Source organism: Bufo bufo, chromosome 1 (genome assembly GCF_905171765.1).
Source record: "Bufo bufo chromosome 1, aBufBuf1.1, whole genome shotgun sequence".
NCBI lineage: Eukaryota > Metazoa > Chordata > Amphibia > Anura > Bufonidae > Bufo > Bufo bufo.
Window position 1 is genome coordinate 612,645,027 of NC_053389.1, and position 25,905 is coordinate 612,670,931.

General features: G+C 42.0%; 1 protein-coding gene across 5 annotated transcripts in view; it reads left to right on the top strand.

Annotated features, from left to right (window-relative positions):
* NEO1 (neogenin 1) overlaps positions 1-25,905 on the top strand; it is a 145,021-nt gene that overhangs the window by 83,440 nt on the left and 35,676 nt on the right. For all 5 annotated transcript variants that reach the window (XM_040413691.1, XM_040413692.1, XM_040413693.1 and 2 more), the window contains exons 2-4: positions 15,275-15,592; positions 21,232-21,507; positions 23,168-23,324. In XM_040413691.1, coding sequence (XP_040269625.1) covers positions 15,275-15,592; positions 21,232-21,507; positions 23,168-23,324 — 751 coding nt within the window. The remainder of the gene's footprint in view (positions 1-15,274; positions 15,593-21,231; positions 21,508-23,167; positions 23,325-25,905) is intronic.

A 25,905-nucleotide genomic window follows, 5' to 3' on the forward strand; every position in this document is an offset into this window, starting at 1 on the left:
TCAGCTTTTAATCTATTTAGGAGGATGGGATGGCTGATAGTGTCGAAGGCTGCCGACACCTCCAGCGACCCCCTAGGGCTTCATCCCAAAGGCTGACCAGGGCTGATTCTGTGCTGTGTGTTGGCCTGAAGCCCGACTGATGTTCATCTAGAAGTCGATGCTTTTCTACGTGCAGCTGGAGTTGGCTTGCCACTGCTATCTCCATGATTTTAGCTATTAGGTGGATGTTGGTAATCGGTCTGAAGTTGGCCATCATATTTATGTCTGCTCCTGGTTTCTTGAGGAGGGGGGTTATGATTTCTAACTTGAGAGTCTCGGGGACGTTACCACTGAGAGTCATTTATAATTGTTAGAATTAACGGGGCAATGGTGGTCGTGCATTCAATAAGAGATTTAGTTTGGATATTGGAGAGGGGATAAGTTGCTTTGGACATGTTTTTCATGCTTTTAGTTAGGTCCTCAAGTTTTAATGGGCATAGAGTGAAGGTGTGGGTAGAGTTTGTCACGTTGTTCTTCATGGGGGGGACAGTTGCCTGTTGAGCTAGCAGGATGTCGTTTTGGATGTCATCAACTTTTTGTTTAAAAAATTTCGAGATGTCGTTGCAGAGGTCTTGGGATTCGGGGATGGTGGTTTTGAGGCCATCAGGGTTAGCTAGATCGAAAATGATCTGAAAGATCTTTTTAGGCTTTTGAGCAGCGTTTTCGATCTCGCTAGCAAAATGGTCTTGTTTGGCCTTGAAGATTGCTTTGTGGTAAATCGTCAGTTGGGTCTTATATTTTAGCTGTGATTCTTCTATCGGATTTTTCCTCCATGCCCTCTCTAGTCTGTTGCATTCTATTTTCACTATTTTTAGTTCTCTCGTATACCACTTAAGTTAGTCTGTCAATGATTGTCGAAAGAAATGTAATTACATTTATAATAACAGCTTTCATTAAAGAGAACCTTTCATGGGTCCAAACATTATAAACTAAGTATCAGGATACGTAGGGCATTGTGCAGGGATCTAACTGCAATTACAGTTTTTTTTCTAGGTGCCTCTCGGTTCGCCTGCTATGGCTCCCGTTGTATTCTCCCGCCTGGTATGCTAATTTTAGCATCGGCGCAATGAGGAGGAGACTGAGCTTTTCTCTGTAGGAGTCTCCTTCTCCCTGGCTGTAGCACTGTCCAATTGCAGCGGAGAGTGTCACAGCCAGTGAGAAGGTGAGGTTTTTGTTTTTTTTCTCTCCCTAGCTGTGACTCTCTCTGCTGCGATTGGACAGCGTTACAGCCAGGGAGAAGGAGACGCCCATGGAGAGAGACTCGGTCTCCTCCTCATTGCTTTGATGCTAAAATTAGCATACCAGGCGGGAAAGTACAACGGGAGCCACAGCGGGTGAACGGAGCAGCGCCCAGGAAAAACAGTGGTATGTGAAGAAACTAAAGATTGCTTTATGCATAATGCTGCTGCAGCAGTAACCTATCCTAAAATAGATTTTTTTGATGAAAAAATGACAGTTACCCTTTTGATTTTATGTAAAACTACTGAATGGTAAAGAAAAGAAGTTACCACGGGATAAAAGAGGACAAGATGCCCTGTTGCAGTCTTCCACAAGGACACAGTTCCAGTAGCACCATAATGTAAAAGCTTGTTTTTGGGAGTCTACTTTCAGCTGCTTTGGCGCAGTGTTTATGCTTTTCTTGCAGTTCCTGTGTACTGAGCAATTCATAACTGTCTGTGAGCTATAAGAGATCCCTATTGTCTTGTCTTGCTATGATAAAAGTGGCTCAACAGATTACGAAGTACACTGCAGTGTAAAGCTGCCATCATTGTAAAGATAATGCGCTCCTTAACATTGAAATTGTAAAACCAAGTAGGAAAAGTTGTGGAATTCGGTAAATCACAGTATCCATAGACATGTTAATGATATGCAAATAATAAAAATATGAAGACAAAATATTTAAAACATTTTTAATTATTCAGTATCTATGTATGAGCAACACACTCACACACTCACACACTCACACAGGCCTTGGCATACTATCAATGACATTAATAATGGTTCTCTGAGGAAGGTTCTGCCAGGCTGAATACACTTGGGCTTTCAAATCGTCAAGATCTACTGCTGGCAGCTCCCATTTGCAATTGTTGGTAAATGACGTCCCAGATGTGCTCCATGGGAGTGAAGTCCGGAGATGCTGTAAGCCATGCTTTCACATTTGGGCTCACCAAGCTGCTCACAGTAGCATGAGTAACATGAGGCCTGACGTTGTCCTGTTGGAAAACGGCTCCTGGGAAATTTTTGAGAAATGGCCTAGTCACTGGTTCCACCACCAAATCAATGTAACACGAGCTAGCTGTTACTGTACCTGAAATGAAGACTAGAGTGGTCTACCCTACATTATGCTACCCCACACTATAACCCAGGGAGTAGGGTCAGTGTGACATTCCCTTGTGAAGCCTTCATGGCATTGCTTATATGGTCTCCAGACCAACCTCTAGCCATCTTGCATCCCAGACAAAAGCGGGACTCATTGCTGAAGAGAATAACCCTCCATTTAAGCATTCATTGCCGTCTTGCTTTTCCACCGTAATAGCCTTTGAGAGCGGTGGTGTGAGCTCAATGGAACACCTGTAGCTGGATGTCTGGCTCGTAGCTCAGTATCGTGCAAATGCCTTCTGATGGTTTGTATAGACGCTGTTGGACTCCCTAGGCTTGGGATGTGATGTCCAATATCACTTACTGTACAGAATGGACCACAACTTGCCATTTTTCTAATGAGATGATCTGTCAGTGCAGAGGTTTTTCTCTGTGCACCTCTTGCTGTCATGTCAGTTCTTTGTTGTTCTCCCAACCACTGAGACGCACACCATTAAACAGTGCTGACATCGCGGCCTGGGCGCGTAGAGATCTGCTGGATGCTGGAGTGATAAACCAAAGTCTCTGATTCTGTCCCTCTCAGTTTGCGACAAGTGGCAATAACTGACACTTCGATGAACGAGAGGCATCATACAATCATCCCACATGAATTGATCAGTTTTTTAAAATTTTTATGTGGCTTAAAAATGTTGCTCTGTCTGCCTGTTATGCCTTCCCACATGCCATAGATTGGAGCTAGGTGCTTGAAGATTTATCCTATGCTGATCTTAGCAACTCCTGTTACTTCCTTGATTTGCATAACCTTACATCTTGGTGTTGGTTACAATGTTGAGGAGTGTATATGTTTACATGAATATACTATGGCAGATTTGACTCTCCAGTGGATATATATCTTGCAGATAAACTGTTCCTTAGTAGGATGTATGCATTAGAGACTTGACTGCAGTGTATAAAGCGTGTTTCTCGGTTTTCCTCTTAAGAAAACATATATTATGCATTTATGCCAAATCGAAGTTAAAACATTGGTAAGAACTGAGCCATCATAAAGATAGGTTCACATTTCCAACAGTTTTCAGTAGCTTCACAAAACCCATTTACGTTGGTGATGTCATCAGATCAGTCAGTTGAGCAGGACTTGCGAGCAAAGTCCTCATATTCATGATTGGCAGACTCCCACCACCATCCCTTTGTTGGCTGACCGCTCTGGGGGAGTCACCACATCTACTAAGCCATGATTGCATGAATAACACTACAAGAAAAGTTAACTATCACTGGAATCAGGGTGTCTGACAACTTTAGGGCTCATGCACATGAACTCATCTGATCCAAATTTTTTGAGGGTTGGATACAGACTCATTCACTTAAATGGGGTGATGTCCGCATCCGTATGTCCATTTCACGGCACAGCAAAAAAATAGAAAATGTCTTATTCTTGTCCGCATTACAGACAAGGATACGACTGTTCCATTTAGAATAGGTAGTATAAACCTAGTGACATTTTCCTTTAAAAGATTATACAAATTGATGTTACATTTTTATATATACAAGTGAATGTGATCATTAAAGTCTTGTCTTGTAAAAGGTTTATTTTTTTGTTTTTGAAGTTTCAAAAAGCAAGTTCACAATTTGAAGCGTGCCATTGTATGTTACGTTTTAAAGGGGTTGTCCAACCCTTTACAAGTGATAGCTTATCTTTAGGATAGGTCACCACCATCTGATCGGTGGGGGCCCAATATCTTGCAGCCCCACTGATCAGCTACTTAAATGGTGTTACCAATCATGAGGATAGGCAATTACTTGTAAAGGGTTGGACAACCCCTTTAAGTAATTTCACCTAATGTAAGGTTATCGTTTGTAGTAGTGTTTTTAGGTGTTTTCCTGTCTTTCTCCATTTTCTATCTTTGGGTCAATACCCATAGGTATTGAGCTGGAGAAAGGCATGAGCGAGTTTGAGCTCAGCTCCTGCCAGAGTTCACTGTGTCTGTATTGACGCCTCAAGATACAAGTGTGTTTGAAATAGTGTTTGCAATGATGTGATAAGAAATACATGAAGCGTTCTTTGAAACCGTACCGCTAGAATAAGTAAAACTGACAGTGATCAGTAATAGCAACCCATTAAATAGGGAGATACAGGTTATCTACTCTTTTTCCACTGGAAGTTTTACTAAAGCTTGATTACTGACACAAATCTATATTTCACAAATGTAGGGGGCTATTAAAAGCTGGTTTTTTTTATTTCGTCTTCAGAGTTGGAGTTAATAAGAATATTGTTTGAGTTTGCCAAATAACTTATCTGTAATTTTTGATCTCCTGAAGCCATGTCAATGGTTGTATAAAGCCTAGAGCTGATAGATCTGAACTAGCTTCTTCTGGTAGTAGGGCAAATGGCATGTGTAAGGGTACTTTCACACTTGCGGCAGAGGATTCCGGCAGGCAGATCCGGCAATCCGGACGCAAACTGATGGCATTTGTCAGACTGATCCGGATGTGGATCAGTCTGACAAATGCATTGAAATACCGGATCGGTCTCTCCGGTGTCATCCGGAAAAAACGTATCCGGTATTTATTTTTCCCACAGATTTAATGGTCTGCGGATGCGTGGACGGAAAAAACGGATCAGTTTTGCAAGAAAACTTGGGGCAGGATCCAGCATTAATGCATTTCAATTGAAATTAATGCCGGATCTGGCATTCCGGCAAGTGTTCAGGATTTTTGGCCGGAGAGAACTGCAGCATGCTGCGGTATTTTCTCCGGCCAAAAAACGTAAGCGAGACTGAACTGATGCATCCTGAACGGATTGCTCTCCATTCAGAATGCATTAGGACAAAACTGATCATTTTTTTTTTTTTTCCCCCAGTATTTAGCTTCTGTGACGGAACTCGATACCGGAAAAGAATACCGCTAGTGTGAAAGTACCCTAACAGAGAAACATTAGAGATAAATGATTATTCTAAAGCCATGTCAGAATGATATGCTGTGAATTGGAGCCAATCAATAATGTATCTGGCCAAGGCAACCAGATTATAGCATCTTGTGTTGAGAAACTTAAAGGGTTGTCTCACTACAGCAAACGGCATTCATGATGTAGACAAAGTTACTACAGGGCACTTACTAATGTATTGTGATTCTCCATATTGCCTCCTTTGCTGGGGTGATTCATTTCTCCATCACATTACACACTGCTTGTTCCCATGGTTACAACCACCCTGCAATCCAGCAGTGGTGACCGTGCGTGCAAACTGTAGAAAAAAAGCACCAGCCTATGTGCACTCTTGTGGTCCCGGCCACCAAAGAGACTGGACACTTTTTCCTATAGTGTGCAAACATGACCACCGCTGCTGGGTTGCAAGGTGGTCGTAACCCCTGAATACGACCTGTGTATAATGCAATGGAAAAATTAATCAAGCCAGCAAAGGAAGCAATATGGACAATCGCAATACATTAGTAAGTGCCTTGTATTAACTTTCTCTACATGATAAATGCTAATGGATGAAGTGAGACAACCCCTTTAAGACCCCCATTCAATCTAGGCTGTTGTGAAATGGGGTATTTGTTCTGCTCCCTCCCCAAATGAACGATCTATAAAGATGGTTAATTCTCATTACAAGGGCATAGATAAAGGGGTAGATATTGAAATTAATAGAACAGTCTGGGGGGAAATTCTACCATTATCGGGATTTTCACTCTACCATTAAAGATAAAGGTTTCCAAGATTTTGTCTGTTTTGAAGGGAACCAATATAGCGGGAGATTATCATTATATAAATTAGTCTCCATTTCCAGATATTTCATGGACTTTGTGCACTATTGTAGTGAGACAGGTGTGGCCCAAGTAGGAGTAGGCAGGCCTTTTAAAATGAGGGATTTGCCTTTATCTAGATTCAAGCAATAACTTGACAAACAGCCTTTTCCCGGATTTCAGACAGTGAAGGTAGTTTTTCATTTATCTATTAGAGATCAGGAGGAAGTCCTAAGCAAGGCAGCAGTCTAATTATCTGCATCTAAGTTGGATCCCAGTGAAAATTAGGGGTATGCTGCAGGCCTGTGATGGCTAATCTCCGGCACTCCAGCTGTGGTAAAAGTACAACTCCCAAGATGTACACTTGCTTGTCTGTTCTCAGAACCCCATAGAAATGAATTGAGCATGCTGGGAGTCGTAGTTTCACCACACTTGGAGTGCCGGAGGTTAGCCATCACTGCTGTCGGTGAAGTCATCGGGGATCAATTGATAAGTTGAACAATATGGGAGAAAGAGGATAGCCCTTTCGAGCCCTGTGGCAAAGGGTGATAGAGATGTATAATTCACCATTAATCAAAAGGGAGATACAGGAATATTTCTGTATAAGCGTCAGAAAATGGAGAAGTTTAGCTAAACCCCCTTCGTCTAAGAGTAGATGGTAGGAAGGGCCAGGAAACCTTGTCAAACGCATTTTTTAGCATCAAGACTAAGAAACATAGAAGGCTGGTGTATCGTCTTTTGCCGCTACAGTAGCCGTGACTACCTTCCTTATATTCCTAGTGGAGGGGATACAAATTTCCCGAGATAGCTAAACCTGCATCTTTATGGGGAAGTTTAAGGGGTACTATATGGCCAACAGTCATTTAAAGGGATTGAGCAAGACTAGCACTTTTGTTTATACCTCATTTTTTGCCTAAATTTCCACAGTGGCACAGCGTATGTTCACCTCCAACATCATGTGGCCAACCACCTCAGTTCTGTTTCACTTTCAGTGGGAAGAATTTTGTGACTTTACAACAGAACCTATAGGCCCTAAAAGCTTCTAAAATTCTTCTCTTGCCCCCTCCTAGTTTATGTGCAGTCAGAATGGACAGTGAATGTTGCTATGCTGTCCCCTTAGGGATTCCTTTTGTCCTCTGCTTCTATAATAGGGGGCTTGGGAGTAACTCCTGGCGCCAATTCTCCAATGAATTTCCTTAGATAGTCTCCTCCACATGAGAGAGGATGAGACTCCTTTCTGGAAAGCCAGTTAAAGGGCTGATGGACAGATATATAAGTCCACACTGCAGGGGTTATGGGGTTGAGGTTGTCGTCACACATTGCTCCTAGAATAAGAGGGTGGGGGGACTCCTTGGGTCATGACATTTATCCTCAATGATCAGCCAGTGTCATAAAAATTTATAGTCCTTTTCTGTGTGAACGGTTGGTTCATTAAGTGCGAAGTCTTCATTTCAGTCTTTTAGCTTCTTTCTGTATACTTCTTAGTAATGCTTGAAGGGCTTGTGTTTTACTTGCTATAAATCAGCAACATGTATGTGGTTAGGAGGTGGTGCTTTTGCTCACCGAGCCATACTAGAATGGATAAAGCAGAGACTTATAGTCATATGCACGGCTATTACAGGTGATGCAGTTCATAGTGATTTTACTTTTTATTTGGCCTTTGTGAATTTCTATTCTAGTTTGTACCACTTTACAGAAAATGGCTTCCATTTAATAGTTTTTCTACCCATAGTTGCACTTACAATCCATTTTCTCCCATCTTAAACACAACGCACGTGTACAAGTGCCAGTTTTCTAGGAAGGTGGATGTTCTATTGGTATCTTTTTGTAGTAGGGAGGGAATTGTGCTTAAGAAAATATGTGGTTACAGCAGACACCTAAGATTGCTTCCCAAGGATTTACAAATCCATAGGCAGAGACAGACTCACAAATGAAATAGCATTTCACACCTAGACAGCCATAGTTCGGGTTTCAAACTGAAGTCCCTGTTGGAGTGACCTACAGAGAGGGGGAGGAGATGGCAGGGACAATGCATTCTTCATCTAGACCGTTGTTTGTGGAAAGCCCCATAGATGCTACAAATGACTGCTGTAACTCGATACTTCCTGAACCCTTAGAAAGTAGTAATCGGGAACATATCTGGTGCTAATCGACTGAACACTCAGCCAATGGTTGATGCCTCGTCCACATTTCCGTTTTTCACTGACACATGCTGTCTGCATTTTCCACGGACAGCGCCCTTGCCTAATTAATTTGAATGTGTTTGTTCACACATCAGATATATATATATATATATATATATATATATATATATATATATATATATATATATATATATATATATATATATATATATATATATATATATTTTACTGACTGTGGGTCAGTAAAAAAAATAAAAATCATGGAGACATGCACTACTTTGTCTGTGTTGTGGACCAAACAGGCCAATGAAGTCTATGGGTCCGTGAAAATCACAGCACGGATGGCATCTATGGCGCGTCCGTTTTTCACTGAAGACTGATGGGAGTTGCTTTGTAAATTTTTAACTAAGCAACGTCCGTGGATTACGGATGGTACACGGAGGGTAAAAACAGATACACGGACCAACCACGGATGAAACGATGACTCTTTTTCACAGACTTGAATGACAAACTTGGAAGAGGCCCCTTTTTTTCTTTTTTTTTTTTTTTTTTCATTGGGGGAAGGGGAGTAAAGTTGGCCATACACATGAGATTATGATCAGCCAGTATGTGGTCGATTAGTCATCCATGGGATTGTTCAATGCCAACGGTGCGGCCAGACTAAAGTGGCAAATCGGACACACAGATTTTATATATATATATATATATATATATATATATATATATATATATATATATATATATATATATATTTTATATTATTATTTTTTTAAGTGGCCTTGCACAAAGAGGCAAATGATCGGTCGCATCAGGCTATCGCGAACAATCATTCATGTAGAATTCTTAAAAGATCCGCATCCGATCTACATTTTTTTTGCGGTTCAGATGCAGACTCCTTTATTTTGATGGGGTCGCAAAAGTGCGGATAGCAGAGTGTGCTGTCCACATATATATGTCCATTCCACAGCACCTGCAAAAAAAAATAACATGTCTGTTATGGGGATGAGAATTGGCATTGTTTCAATGGGTCCCCTAAAAAACTACAGCAGCTCGGACGCCATCCGTTTTTCTTGCGGATCACAAAATACATGTGGTAGTTTGAAGGCCCATAATGTGTATGAACTTCTTTAGGGGAAAAAAAGACAATGCAGTTTAGAACCAGGAGAGTTTTTTCATTTTCGCATTAGATGTGAATTGTGACCATAGCCGCACAGTAATTATTATGCCATGTTCACGCTACGTGGAACAGGCCTCTACGGTTTCTGGCAAATCTGCATTGTATCGATACGATCTGCTGATTTTCTACCATGATGCCTCCATGTGTGAAAATGGCCTTAATGTGGGTTGTGAGTGTAAAGGGCTAGGGATATCTTACCTGATTTTTATTTTTGAGAATTGAGAAGCAGCACCATTCCTATGAAAAGAGCAGATGTGAATCTGAAGAACAATTTGAGTTTATCTTCAGAACCTATACTATAAAGGAAGAAACGTTACATAAAATCGTGCCGCTCTTTAGTGCGGTCACGCTGCCCCTATGTATTCTTCTGCCTTACTACCTGATGGCACGGCCTGCATGCCAGACCCTTCTGACACCATGTGCTTCTCGCCCTCCCCCTCTGCACTGTACATACCCACGGTCTGCAGGCAGCTCCTTAGAAATGCAACTTGCTGAGCCCTGGGTATCCATGGAAACGAGTGGCATGGGACTCCTGACTGCCCTCCCCCCTTCTATTATACACATGTCTGAGGAGGGGGCGTGTGATTTGTGGCGTGTAGCTGGTAGCAGGGGGGCTGTTATTGTGCTTTGGGGGTATGCAACAGCCCTCTGATGGATGGGGAGAAGCTGACACATTATACAGGGTGAAGAAGCACCATTTATCACTGGGAAGCAACCAGTCCTGCTGGGCCTCAGCAATACATTTATTTGCCTGCCCCTTTTGATATGCTGAGGTTTCATTTCCATATTGACTATAGGCCGTATGTTAGTTTTTCACTTTGATCTTGGGATGAGGTGTGTTCTACCTCTGCGTATTGTATCTTCAGTATATTTCTCATGCTGCCTTTTTAAAACAGCAGCTCCATGCAGTAGTTAAATTCAGAAGCTGGCAAATATCATTTATTAGTATCAGCAGGTGGCACCAGCAGGGCGCGTTCTGTTTAGGTGCAGGGAATATCGGGCTTTTGTCATGCACTATCCTATTTATGCTTTTTATACAATCTTGCTTTCCTCGGCCATGTTCATACAGTACATTTGTATGCCACTTGCGCGGTGTGTTTGACACAGGATATGGCACTGTGTAGATTGGGGGTTGTTATACGTGCAGTAATCATTTGCTTAGAAATCAGGGACCGACTTTGCACCAATATGTACCTAGGGGCCCATCCACTCCCTGGAGAAATCCAGCTAAAAGCGGAGGCCTTGGGAAATCGGATACTCCGGATACTCTTTCCGATGCTAGAAGAGTGCTTGTGATCTGTCAGTGGAGAGCTGTTGAAATGGCCTTCGGCACTACATGATGGCCTTCATTCTTCATTGACGAAGTCATGATGTGTCATAATTGAAATTACTGTGTTTTAAGGGCTTATAATTTATTGATCTATAAATCGCCACCGAAAATTACAAGGAAGGTGGTCCTCATAGATTGTAAGCTCTTGTAAGCAGGGCCCTCATTCCTCTTGTTTAAATTGTTGCTATGCTATTTGACTCTGTACGTGAACCCCCTGATACCCTGAACCCCTATATAAATTATTATTCTTTTTAAAGTATTAATTACGGAAGTAAGTGCTAGCAGGAAATGGGTCAAATGCATCTTGTCCTCTTGGTGTGCAGTGTTTGACTGGACATCTTAGACACTGTTGTTTGAACCATCATTGCATACGTTGCCATTCTGCTTGGGTTGGTTTGATCTTTTACAATGCTACTGTGCCAGGTATCGGGTATGATGGTATCTTTGTGTTCTGTATATTGTCTTTGAAGTCCAGTGTATTCCGGAATAGGTGGCTTTTTATGATGCTTCTGGCCATCAAGCAGCAGCCAGTACCATGCACCTTTTTTTTTTTTTTTTTTTTTTACCTTCGATCTCCTAGGTAAACACCATTTTTTTTTTTTCTCTGATTCCCTGCTGCCTTCCTCGGAGGCATATAAAACCTGACTATTATACAGTTTAATTTATTGGTTGAACTATGTTCTTTCTAAAAGTTGTTGTGGTGATCTAAGCTTACATATTGACAGATTGTTTTAGTATGGAGGACGTTTAACGTGAATCGTAAATGTCATACGAAGGTGACTTCTCTGCTGTTAACTGGTATTTGTGCACAGAGTTTAATAACAGATGTAAAAAAATATACAATAGTTGGACTTAAAGGGAGCCTTTCACCTTCCAGTTTCTTCAAGGGTACTACCAGTAATGTTGTGGACTGTCTCTTTTGCCATACATTCAAATTTGACAGCGGGAGATGCTGTCGGTCTGTTTGTGGAGAGACTGACGACATTTAGAGGGGCCAGTGCTGCCTAAACAGTGCCCAGGCACTGAAAAACAGTAGCGGCCCCATCCAAAAACTGCAGAAAACAAGCACAGTGGTTGAAAACGCAGCAGGACTACTGGAGCAGACATAGAATACCTGTAAGTAAGCTGAACATATCCTAAAGTGGCCAACCCCTTTAAATGTCAGTGGGGCTGACCACATAAACTTTGAATGGTGCAGCACCAAACATGCTCGAGTGCCGCTCTGTTCAGTCCTCCTCACTAAGGTCTTGCATTGACAATACGCAGGGAGCTCTGACCTCTGTTGTAGTGGCTGGAGTTTGTGTGGGTGGGGTGGTGTTTCCCAGTGGCTAGACATTTATCACCTATCCTGTGTTTAAGTTGAAGGGAATCTGCCGCCAGTTTCATGGTGCCCAAACTAAGTCCGAACAGCTCCAGTGTGTGATGAGTCCTCATATTCATAAGTTCCCAGCTCTCCCTCCAGCCTCTGACAGCGTTTTTCCTATTAGTCTGCGGCAGGGGAGAGCCAGGAGCTCATGGTTATCAGGACTTATCGGCATGCGATGGAGATGTTCTATACAAGATTTTCGTAAAATAGCTTGGGCAGTTAAAGGAAGTGATCCAGCATTTTGTTAAGGGGATCTGTCACTAGCTTATGCTGGCCTGTTATTTTTACAACAGCATAAAGCTGGTTGATTTCCCTTTTAACATATCTCCAGGAATTATTTGAAATGGCTGATAGCAACCTTTACCACGTAAAATTGGGACAAAGGCTCGAAAGGTGGTTAAAGTCTAAAACCCCTGCCTAGTGCCCTGCCATTCCAGCGCTGCTGTGGTATTTCTGGCAGTCAATGTTTTCAGTGTTTCATGATGTGCCCATCTACCCACATGCCCCTTGCAGCCGATCACTGGCCGCGGTGGTGACGTGGGATAGACGGGCATGTCATCATGACATGACTGGAGACTGGATCTACCTCAAGCACTGCAAAGCAGAGCTGGAAAGGCAGGGGATTGAGCAAATCGGAAAGACTCTTTAAGGGCTCATTCACACAACTGTATGAATGGGTCCGCATTTTGCGGACAAGACTAGGCATGTCTGTAATTGGCCGCCTGTTCTGTTCCACAAATTGCAGAACATACACGGGAGGCATCTGTGTTTTGCGGATCGCAAAACACAGCGTGGCCGTCTGCATGAGCCCTAATGGTTAATAAAAGAATCTTAGTGCAGTTTCTAAGTGACTGAATATTCTAGTACTGAGAAAGTAGTCTACACCTATTGTACAGACTTCTATAACTTGCATGGTTAAGATTCTTGCTGTACATCAATTCTGTTAGGGACATTAGAACAAAATATGTAATCACGTGTGGATTTTGCAGGATATAATTCGGACAATCAGTCTTCAGATTTTTCCCCGTTCTTTCCTACATGAAATGGACTTGATTGCAATTATTTGAGTAATAGAAGTCAAGGTGTTGTAAGGGCTTCAGTGAATATCTTTATGCTCCTCATAAAAGGCTAAAACAAAGTTCTTTGTGTTTCCCGGTGATGGTTACCTGTGAATTTTTTGAGATGGGGCATGATTGAATGATTATTGTTCTGTCTAAATAAGCAGTTTCTGAGGAGCTGCTGTTGCTTGTCTTATTTAATAAGAATTGATTATGTGACATGTTCTAGTGTGACAGCTCTTCTCCCAGATCTATCTAACCACTGTCATGCTGGTTAAAGGAAATGCTGAGGGAAAGCGGGTGAGGAAGGACACGGTCTGCCTGCCCTTACAGAGGCTTGTTATGGAAGAACCGCTGAGTTAGCTGATTTTCACGGTAGGGAGAGGTGAGTTGGCACTGTGCCGCTGTACCATCCCCTGTCTTTGCTGTTGATTGCACTGTTGTCTGGTCCCTCTTCCCTTGCTGAACAGATGTTCAGAATGCCAAAAGCAACATCAGCCTTTCTCTCATTCTGCTCATGCGGGGACCGTTCCACTACAGTAGGTGCTTTGTGCGGAAAAGCCATGCAAAAGAAAACCGTGTCCGTCACATAGTATACCCTGCATTTAGAAAAGTTCACCTATGCCTATCTGCCTATTCATGCTTCTTCTTGGACATGGGACTTCTTCTCAGCTCAAGGCTTGGTGTTGTGTTTTTTGGACTATGGCCACATTATCCATTGACTAAAAGTGTTTAGAGCAGTAGCCTGAGTATCTCTTCTGGATGAATCAATAGTTTTGTGCCAATGCAAGGCCGCTGTATCATTATAAAGACTTATACAAGAAAATTAGTAATTGTTTGTATAATTTTGGTGTTTAAAATGGTTTTCTAAGAATTTATTATTTTTAATTTTTTTTATTTTTTATTTACTGATGACCTTCCCTCAGGATAGGTCATCAGTATCTGATGATGGTACGACACCTGGGACCCCTGCTGATCAGCTGTTTTGAGAAGGCAGCAGCGCTCCTGTGAGAGCCACGACCTTCTTTGTGCTGACCAAGCACAGCACTGTTTATTGTATAACTGCTGTGCTTGGTATAGCCACGTGATCGATGAACATGTCGTCGTTGGTGGCCTAGGAAAAGGAGAAAGAAGGTAACGGTGCCCACAAGAGCGCTGGTGCCTTCTCAAAACAGCTGATCGGCAGGTGTCCCGGGTGTCGGACCCCACTATTCAGATACTGATGACCTATTTGGGAAAGTATAGAGGGGTAATAATTGCACTGTCCTCCTAGCAGACAGTGAGTACTGGCTGTGCTGCCTATATGATGGTATGCTGAGTAATTATGGGATTGATGGCAAAAAAATTTAGAGTAGGTGAAATCTAAAATTCAAGATGGTGTCTGGTCAGAAGCGGATTTGAGGATGGACGGTTGGGAAGGGAGTACAAAGTAGTCAAGACTGTTAATGTGGGGCAAATTATTGGTGGCGAAGGTTCATATGAACATTCGTTCCCGATAATCTGCCTCTGTAAAGGTGCCGCAGATCATGGATGAACACGTGAAATGCTCATTCATTGCATGAAACAATATTTCATGCGGACACCTCCATCCTAGTTTCTTGGTAGCAGATTGTCGTGCTGTCTAAACAGCATCGTAATGCTCAGAAACGGCTAATCTGCATGGGGATGAGCAATGGCAGTAGCCATCGCTTATCCCCATAGAGTGGAGGTGATCCCCGTAGAGCGTCGGCTCCATCAGGCTCTGTAAATCCAGCATTAGACATTCAGGTAAGAGGTGCAGTGATGGAAAGTTGCATTTCCACTGGAGATATTCTTTGAGATGGAGTTGGGGTTCTCCAAGGGTGAACCGCTTGGAGATGATGGTGCTTGGTCAGACTGTGGATGATATGCTGTTTACAGGTGATGTGTCAGGGTGTCCTTTTGCAGCCTGTGCTAGGGGGTTCCTGCTCTGTAAAGAACTATAGAAGGTTACAGAAGGTACATATAGCCGTAGTGGTGGTGCCACTAGGAAGTATTGTCATTACTCTATTTTATGGCATCTGTTAGCAGATGTGTGTTTTTTAATGCAGCGACTAAATTATATTTTTTTATTACTTCTTGCAGGCTCAGCTTTCAGGACATTCACCCCCTTCTACTTTCTGACAGAACCGGCAGACATCGTAACACTACGTGGAACTCCTGCCGTATTAAACTGTTCTGTGTATGCTGAGCCAGCAGCAAAAATCGAATGGAAAAAAGATGGGACTTTTCTTAATTTAGTATCGGATGATCGACGAAGACTACTTCCAGAGGGGTCTTTGCTCCTCACAAGTGTGGTGCATTCAAAGCACAACAAGCCAGATGAGGGCTTCTATCAATGTGTGGCAACGGTGGATAGTTTAGGCAGTATTGTCAGCCGTACAGCACGACTTTCTGTTGCAGGTAAGTGCTATGTGTTTGAAAATGGGATGTGGTCTTGTGTGAAGTGCCCCATGCACAAAAGAATGTTTGTGGTGCAGAATTATTCCAGAATATTGGGTTGCCAAGTATTGGTGAAAAAAAGAATTTGCAAGATGACAGGGAGATCATTTCACAGTAGAAAAATAATGCAATGCTAAAAAAAATTGGTATCATAAATTAGAAGGCCAGTAGTGTCAAATAGGACAATAGAGTATCCCCAGCTCCTCATACGTACAAGCGCACTCTTCCACAAACCTGTTACCTCTCCTAACGTGTATGCTTAAGAACTACTTGCCGTCCCCATGTGATTACAGTTTTGGAGCATCTTATAACTGTATGTTGTGCCATTCCTCTGCTATAACTGAAACTGTAAGAATAAAGATACAACAGGGTGTTACCAATTGGAGGTGTCCCCCTTTACAGTCTCACCCAGGCAGCCCCCAGTGCAGGGACTCACCCCCAGCTGTACATTTATTCATAAGCGACAAGCCGGAATAATAGAGAAATAACGCAAGTAGCTCCACAATTGTCATTTCATGTGGAATAGCATTATTTAAAAAAACAACTAAAAAAAAAAAGCCTTTTAGGAGTGGTGACATGTCCTCAAAACCTAGAAATAAACGGTCATCCGGATGCAGCATTTTCTACATCTTCCGAACACATCATTTCTCTTATATAAACTTACATCTAATTAATGAAACTAGCATTAAAGTTGTAAGGTTGTGCAGCCAGTAATATTGATCACCTATCCTTGGGATAGGTCATCAATATCTGATAGGTGGGGGTCCGACTCGAGGCACCCCTGCCGATCAGCTGTTTTTGAAGAGAGATCCCTTTTGCCCAGTGGCAAGCAACTTCGATTTATTAAAGTGGCACCCCTCTCTGCCTAACTGTGTTGTCTTGGCAGAATTGAAAAAGGTTGCTTTACCGAGTTGTAAAGTATGTGTGGGCAGGCACATAAGTGCATCTGTCTGATGTATACGTCTCATGATGTATACAAAATGACACAATTTCATAAATCCGGGCCAATATCTTGTTAAGTAACCCCATTTTCATAGTGCTCTATTCTTCCAATGATCGTATTTTTGCAGTTACGCTGTATGAGGCATCCAAGTAGAGTTCTTTTGTCCCCATTATAGCCATGTGATCACTAGTTATTTATATGGAAGACCCATATCCTTTTTATCAAGAGGCTGATTTTATACAATAAATGAAGTTGTAGGTAAGCCTCATTCTTGTTCCGTTATCGCCCGGCGCAGAATATCCACACTGCGGCGCGATCGATAGAAGAGTGTGCTCTGCATGCGGAGTGATTCATTGGGAGCCGAGAAGCAGGCGGGGGAGGCTGGGGAAGCATTGCCTACAGGCTCTTAATGAACACAACATTGATCTTTGACAAGATATGTTGGTGTCACTAATTGTATTGTATGGGCTGAGCAAGGTGAAGGGTTACGGCTGCAAGTCAGTGAAGACTACACATTCACACCCAGTATGGCCTCTGTCTAAATCTGTAATTGTCTTTTCTCGGCTTTGTCGTCCTCTGTGATTTTTTGCCTTGCTTTCTACACCATAACCATGATTTATGCACCCAGTCCAATTCTGCAAGTAGCTTACATATGCATAGGATGCCCTTTAATATAGCCTATAATTGCCCCGTTCACATCTGCACTTCTTTTCTTTGTGCTGCTGTTTCTCAGTGGTAGAAGCACAATACCAGAAGCACTGCATCTGTTTTATTTATTATACTCTCTTAATAGCGCTGACACATTCGACAGCACTTTACAGACATTAGCATCACACTATCCCCAATGGGGCTCACAATCCATATTTGTGTGGGTTTCCTCCTATACTCCAAACACAGGGAGAACATACAAACTCCATTGCAGATGTTGTCCACCAGTGCTAACCACTGAGCCATTATGGATGCCAACGTTGGCCATGCTGCATGCTCTTTTGACTGGTGTTTTATTTTCTTATACTGGATCTATGATGGAGCTGTGAACTTAACAATATGTAGAACGAAATAGCATCACACATTGGAATATAAAAACTGGTCAAACTGGGAACTTATCACATAATTCTGTCTCATTTATTATAATCCGTTATATAACCATGGATAGCACTGCCTTCCATACTAACAGAGCAGAGCGTTACCCATGTTTCCGATCAGCTCTTGTGTGGGGCATCCACTTCACCAACCTTTTCCTCATACCAGACATACAGTAGCGCTTGAAAGTTTGTAAATCCGTCAATTTTCTATATTTGGGCATAAATTTAACCAAAAACGACATCAGATTTCCACACAAATCCTAAAAGTAAATAAAGATAACCAAATTAGTCAAACATATTGGACTAGGCAATTTATTTATTGAGGAAAATGCTCCGATATGTCTGAATGGCAAAAGTATGTGAACCTTTGCTTTCAGTATCTGGTGTGACCCCTTTGTGCAGCAGTAACTGCAACTAAACGTTTCCGGTAATTGTCGATCAGTCCTGGACATCTGCTTGGACGAATTTCAGCCCATTCTTCCATACAAAACGGCTTCAACTGTGTTATGTTGGTGGGTTTCCCCACAAACTGCTCACTTCAGGTCCTTCTACAACATTTCTATTGGATTAAGTTCAGGACTTTGACTTGGCCTTTCTCTTTAACCATTCTTTGGTAGAACAGAAATTGTGCCCTATAAACTCATTCCTTAGAAGAAGAAAAAACTTGTCCTTGAAATGTGACTATAAAAAAAATAACTTTATCCTTTAGGACTAATAATAAATAGGCCTTGAAGGTGCTGAATTTCTTGAACCCCTAACAGTCATTCTGGCATAACTACAGGCCCTGATGCAACGTCTGCCCCCCCGCCCCCCACCATTCCAATTTGTCAAATGGTATTTATACTGCTGAATTTAGACATAAATGGCTTTCTCAGTTTCTTGGGTTTGCATATTTATTGAAAACCAATCTTCTTTTCCTTTATGAATTCTTACAAGACATTGATCTCAAGTTGCTTGATCATGTGATGTTTGGATCTTTTTTTGATTCTGCCATAAAATGCGTAGCGGATTAGATTTGCAGAAATATCAACCATGTTTGTTGCAACATTCTGCATTGCTTATAGAGTACTATTTGAAATGATACATAATGGCAATTATCGAACATGGCTTTGTCGTTTTTTTAATGAACAGGGAAAATTTGAATCAAGTAATTCGCCACCAAAAAATCCGAAGATTCATTTGTGTCACGTGACCACGGAGCGGGAGTGAAGCGCTTGCTATTACTCCCTCTCCGTGGTGTCCCGCAATACTCACATTTCCAGCAGGGGGCCTCCGGACACTCCACAGCACATCCATGGTCCCGCTCTGCACTGATGGAGTGTCGGCGGCGCCCCTGCTGGAAAGGTAAGTTGGTGCGACTAAGGTTGGGCGCCCGGAGTGCACAGCATCATAGCAACCAATGACGCTGTGCACTCTGGGTGTCAGGAGGAGCGGGGGGAGAGCTTCTGGCACAAGGGTGGGGGTTGGGAAGAGCTGATGTCACTGGGGGAGTGTAGCTGATGTCACTGGGGGAGTGTAGCTGATGTCACTGGGGGAGTGTAGCTGATGTCACTGGGGGAGTGTAGCTGATGTCACTGGGGGAGTGTAGCTGATGTCACTGGGGGAGTGTAGCTGATGGCACTGGGGGAGTGTAGCTGATGGCACTGGGGGAGTGTAGCTGATGGCACTGGGGGAGTGTAGCTGATGGCACTGGGGGAGTGTAGCTGATGGCACTGGGGGAGTGTAGCTGATGGCACTGGGGGGAAACTGAAGCACTTAGGCTGATCACGCAGGTGGGAATGAAGGGTGTTGGACTGATGGCAGGAGGTCTGAGTTTTTATAAAGGAAAATAGTCTATTCATTTTTTCTGATTAGAATACTCGATCGTAGAAATAATCGGTAGACTACTCCTATTTTCTAAAATAATCGTTTACTGCAGCCCTAATTTGAAGCAGCCAGACTTAAAGCTAAGTATGTACATAATATAACTGATCATTCAGCCGGCATTCATCTTTCCTGATCCTCAATTCATACTGTATTTAATGAATGGGTAGTGTGGAGAAAACCACTGCCAGAGGCTGTGAAGAGGTTGTCCACTTTTTTAAAATTGACCTACCGGTTGATCAGCTGTTTGTAGAGAAAGCGGTGCTCATACCAGCACTGCCTTCTCTTCTCTGTTTACTTGCTCGCCATCGCAACCGCAGCGGTGAACAGGTGTAAATACAACTACACGGTCTTTCACTTCAATGGAATGGCTCCTTCCTGTTCAAGTGAATAGGGGATATCCTATTTGTAATTACACTTGTTCTTTACTTCACTGTCGCAACTGCAGTGAACAGAGAAGAGAAGGCAGTGTTGGTACGAGCGCTACTTTCTCTTTAAACAGCTGTGGTGCTGGGGGGTCGCCTGATTGTAGTTTTGTCTTGCTCCCATTTGCATGATTGTTCTCCTGACTTAGCCTGCCGGAGCTCTCTGTATCTGGCATTGCTGGAACGCTGCCTGAATGCCCTCTGGCCCCTTTAACTATAATGGGGACCGGCAGCGATCCAGCCGCAACCTGGCAAATTGGTGAGAATCAGCCAGCCTAAAACCGCTGTGTGCATATTTGCCGGGTTGTAGCCTGATCTCCGCTGGTCCCCGTTATAGTTAATGGGGCTGGCAGGCATTCAGGCAGCTTCCAGCAATGTGGATCCAGAGCGCTTCAGCAGGCTGTTCCCTGCCAGATCTCTGCACTCTAGTGCGAAACTAGCCTAGAGGTTTAAATGGGAAAAGTCCTATGTACCTAAGTAAGTTGCTACATTTTGCCGAAATAGCCTGACTAATCTCTGAACGCTAGTGTGAAACAAGCCTTACTTTCAGAAATGGTCAGGTTTGTACAAACCGCTGTTGCACCGTTCCAGTGTACACAAAAATTAACTTTTCAAACTATCACTAAAACAAAATCACATTCAAAATTGTTTTAAGATTATTTATCTGTCAAATTAAGGCCTCATGCACACGACCGTTGTTTGTTTCCGCGTCCATTCTGCCGATTTTTAGCGTTTCTGATGCGGACCCATTCATTTCTATGGAGCCGTTGAAAATGCGGATAGTCCACAGTTTGTTATTCGCGTCCATGGTTCCAGTCCGTCACCAAAAATATAACCTGTCCTATTGTCGGTGAAAAACGGTTCGCGGACCCATTCAAGTGAATGGGAACGCCAAAAATGCAGATGCACAACCGTCTGTCATCCGCGTCCATTTTTGTAGAATCAGTATCTTGGGTGGGGATGTTAAAATTACACTTCTTTTTTTTATTTTTTTTTTGGGCGGTCTGCTGAAAAAAACGGAAGACACATGGAAATGCAACGGGGGGAAAAAACTGCAACGGACAACGGATCCCAAATTTGCGGAACGGAAAACACCAACTGTCGTGTGCATGAGGCCAATTCAGAAATTGATATTGTTTCAATTCTCCAATATAGAAGTGAAATTAAACAGAACCTCTGGAAAATCAGATTCTGAGAATATTTACAGTGAGAATATATACATGTGTATATTTTTTATGCATTGTTTTACATTTACAGTTTTTTTTTTTTTTTTTTTTCTTTCAGGCCTTCCCAGATTTGCCAGCCAGCCAGATGCCTCTTCTGTATATGTTGGAGATACTTTTGTATTAAGCTGTGATATCAGCCCCGAACTTGTCCCATTCGTTCATTGGGAGCAAAACCGCTCACAGAGAGAGTTAGACGACAGAGTCTCTATACTATCTAATGGCAGCCTTGTTGTAAGCAATGCCAACGAGAGTGATGTTGGTCTGTATCGATGTGGCGTTGGTAGCGGAGCAGCTTTGAAGTACAGTGAAGAAGCAGAGGTCAAAATACTAGACGGTAAAAAGATCTTACTGTATGTCTTAAGGCTTTCTCTGATTTCAGGAAGTAAAATATAGATCCAGTGGTCCAGTGAGGCTAGGGTTGGGCAATAAAAATCACACATTTTCAAAAGATTAAAATGTTAGTGCTCAGCCAGTGCTGCATACAGATACAACCTCACACTCCATCCATTTATAGGAGGAGAAAGTGGAGAGGGATTCAGACCCTAGGATGGGTGTCCTTAAAACCTGGTTAAGTCAAGTATACTTTTCCAACTTACATGTTGAGGCTTGCACAACAAGGTAGAAGGAAATGTCAAAATTACTCTTGACCTGTTTTTACAGTCTACTGCTATAGCTATTCTGCAGTTGCTTGTACGTGGTTGATAATCCCCTCATACACCCGCATGCTAGTCTTGGCTAAGTTTGCTTGTGTTTTAAATTGGATAGGGTAGAAAAAGCTGGTGCCAGACACCTCTGTTGGGTGGCCTATCTCCATTAGAACAAAAGGATTGAGCATGTTGAATTCAATCATGAAATTGTGGAATTTGGCCGACATACATGCAGCTTTAGTCTATTAGACCTCAGATTCCTTATTGACTTCTATCATATACGTCTTGCCCAAGCCCTAATTCGGTGCGAATTTTTCTTTTTCACTATTTCGCTATTTCGCCACATAGAGGCGCTGCTTCTCAATCTGACTTATATCATTCCAAACTAGGAGCAATTTGCCAGCTGTATATAGTCTAATTTTACAGTCTTTCTGTGAGAGGTGCCATGTACTGTCACTGGGTGAGCATGGTCTGGGACAATCTGAAGCAAAATACTGAAGTATTTAATATGATGATGAGTTTAGTGCTGATATAAATGATAAACTAGGGAATACCTAAAAATGTATGACTGGATTGAGATCACATTTTTTAAATCCACTTAAAGGGCTTGTCTCACTTCAGTAAGTTGCATTTATCATGTAGACATGATCAATACAGGGAACTTACTAATGTATTATTATCCATATTGCTTCCTTTGCTGGCTGGATTCAATTTTCCATGACATTATACACTGCTCGTTTCCATGGTTACAGACCACCCTGCAATCCAATAGTGGTGGTTGTGCTTGCACACTATAAGAAAAAGCATCAGCCTCTGGTGGCCTGGACAGTGGGAGCGCACATAGGCCTGTGCTTTTTCCTATATTGTGCAAGCACAGCCACCACTGCTGGATTGCAGGGTGGTCTGTAACCATGGAAACGAGCTGTGTATAATGTGGTGGAAAAATGAATCCAGCCAGCAAAGGAAGCAATATTGATAATATATTAGTAAGTGGCTTGTATTAACTTTCTCTACATGATAAATGCCACTTACTGAAGTGAGACAACCCCTTTAACATATACAAAAAAAGTATACGTTAATGGATGCGTCCGACAGATGCCCTACAGTGGCATCCATTCACCATAAAGTTCCATTGTAAAAAAAATTTTTACAACATGTACCATTATACTTTAACGTGAACCTTTTTTTTTACTGGACTTTCCCAACGTGTATGTAAATGGAATGGCAAAAACATGACATGAACCCACACTTATACTGTGTTTGTGTGTGTTTTTTCCTCTGTCTCGCTTCTGTGTTTTTATTGTTGTCTCCCTCCCTTTCTGCCCTATGAACTGGTGCGCCCCTCAGAAGGTGAAGAGAATCGTCCTTTAATATTTTTACGTCAGCCTTCCACTTTGACAAGTGTTGTTGGACAGACAGTAGTCTTTCCCTGCGTTGTATCTGGTTACCCCATCCCCAGTGTCATATGGAGTCGGAGTCATAATCAAGAAATCATTTTTGGAAGGTAATTTATTTAATATATTTTACATGGTGTGCATACTTTTAAAGGTTTTTTTCAGGACATGCAACGTTTCGGCTCTATGCTGGAGCCTTTCTCAAGCAGTGCATACAGACAAAGTGCTAAGTATATATAGCAGTGTGCCAATTCATAGCAATTTACAAACAATCATATAATACAGTGAAACAAAAAAATTATAAAATGTGACCAAGACTACAAATATCTCATGATCATATCATACATAAGTGATTGAAGTGCAATCAAGGTGTACATCCTATGTGCAAAAACTCCATATGTATATAGAATATCAAAGTCCTAATCTGTGCCATATGTAATCAATAATGTAAAGTGCTGAGTGCTTACTGGATGATATTGCAAACAGAGGGTGAAGGAGGAGTAATGAGGTGAATGGCTGCCATCAGTAGTGTAGCGTGCAGTCCGGCGTACCTAAAGCGCAACTGCGCATCTCAGGAATGACGCATGTCTCTCATTTCCAAATTCCACCGCCCTCGTTACCATGCAGTTGTGCACTGTGACCCTGACGTAGAGTCAACCATTTTGATGGTGGGAATAACAGAGTATCGGGCGCATGCACATTAATGCCGGTCACATCTGATAGACACAGGATCAAGGTAATGTTGCACAAATCCGTGCAATAAATTGAAACAGGTGGCTATGCGGGATCAGATGTAGGCTACCACAACATGTTAGAGATGTAGCCTCCATCCGTGACCACGGATCAGTTGCGCGCCCACACGTCAATGCAGGGTCACACTGTATTCATGATCCTAGCCCACTTGTCACCACCTTTAGAGAGGGTTCTCCTCAACTCAAAACCACCGTCCATGTGTATAACAGAATGTGACCAAAAAAATAATAAACTTTGAATGACAATCATCCTATACAGATTGTAAATAATGACTGCACGCCATCCCTTGGTGTAGCCTCGAACCTCCTCTCTCCATACTCCGTGGCATATCATCTGTGATAAAAAATAAAAAGTATTAAAAAAGTGAAAATTCATAAAGAACATATACTTTGTCCAATACAAAAAATCACAAAAATACATGGGGACAGTACAACAAATCAAAAATGGAACGAGGGCAAGCCACAATCCTAAATCACTCCAATTTTGTAGTCAACGTTTAGACCATGCGGTTTTAGAGAATTCAGTGTATAAATCCACTGTAATTCCCTTTTTTTTTTTAATAGATTGATTCTATTACCACCTCTCCTGGGCATTGGTACAAAATCGATAATGCAGCACTTCATATCTCTCTCTGTGTGTTTGAGCTCAACAAAATGCTTTGAAACTGGTAAATCAAGTAGTTTTTTTCCTTAGTGTATCGATGATTGTTGAGACGCGTCTTGAAATCAGTGGTCGTCTCACCAACATATACCAGATTACATGGACATATAAGCACATAGATAACATAGCTGGAATCGCAAGTCAGATAATGTCGTATCTGATATGCGATGCCAGTCTGAGGGTGTACAAAAGTTTTGCCCTTAATGATGTATTTGCAATTGACACGTGTCAGGCAAGGGAATGTGTGCTTTTTATTGTGTATAAAAAACTATTTGATACATCTGCAAATTAACCTGAGATGAGTCAGAGCTTGAAAATATGACTCTTCTCTGGTCACACAAGTAAGATATGACTCTTATGTTAATTTGCAGATGTATCAAATCGTTGTTGTTTTTTTTTACACAATAAAAGCACACAGAGCTATGGGGACTGGGTATTGCGGATGTGCTAGCGGCGATCTAGCAGTCCATGTCCTCAGCTCTATAACCAAAATCCAGGTGACGGGTTCCCTTTAACCAACTAATTGGGGGATCTGCTGTGTTGGACCCCCACTGATTGATATTAATGAGCTATCCTAAGAATAGGTAATCGGCTTTCAACTCCCAAAACGACCTTTTGATTTTGGAGAAAGATGAGGAATAATGGGAGTTAATAAAATGGCATAAACTAAAAAAATAAAATAGTTTTTAGAATACCCGCTGTATCTGAATTCAGGAGGACATCCTCCTTTTCTTAGCTTAGGTGTGTCATGCGACAGTCACACGCTGAAAGAAGCAAGGCATTAGCTTACTAGAGCATGGTAAATTGACTGGTGTTATTTACATGTATTTCATATTACACAACCATCTAGAAAATGTATACATTTGTAGGGCTTTATCTGCCTCCTCCATTATCAGAAGATTCTTATAGTCAGTGATTGTTCTTCTATATCTGCTTCATGATTGCTGCATTGTTCTCGATGACGAAGTTGCCCAAGGTTTTCAAAGATGAGCCATATTGTATTACATTCTTTAAATTTAAAATGAAATGCACAGATCTCTGATATATATTATTATAGATATTTTTTTTTAATGAACATACCCACTTATTGTAGTGGTCATTCTTCAGAGAAGCATTTTTGGCCTTTCTGTCCTGTATTTAATTGCAACGATGAAAAGACAACTTGTACCCTGTAGGGCGATAAAAGATTCTCTTACACAAAGCTTCATTCCGGTTTGAGCTCGGGTAATGTCGGAAGATCAATACAGCTAAGATCACTTCTATCATGTAGCTGTCATT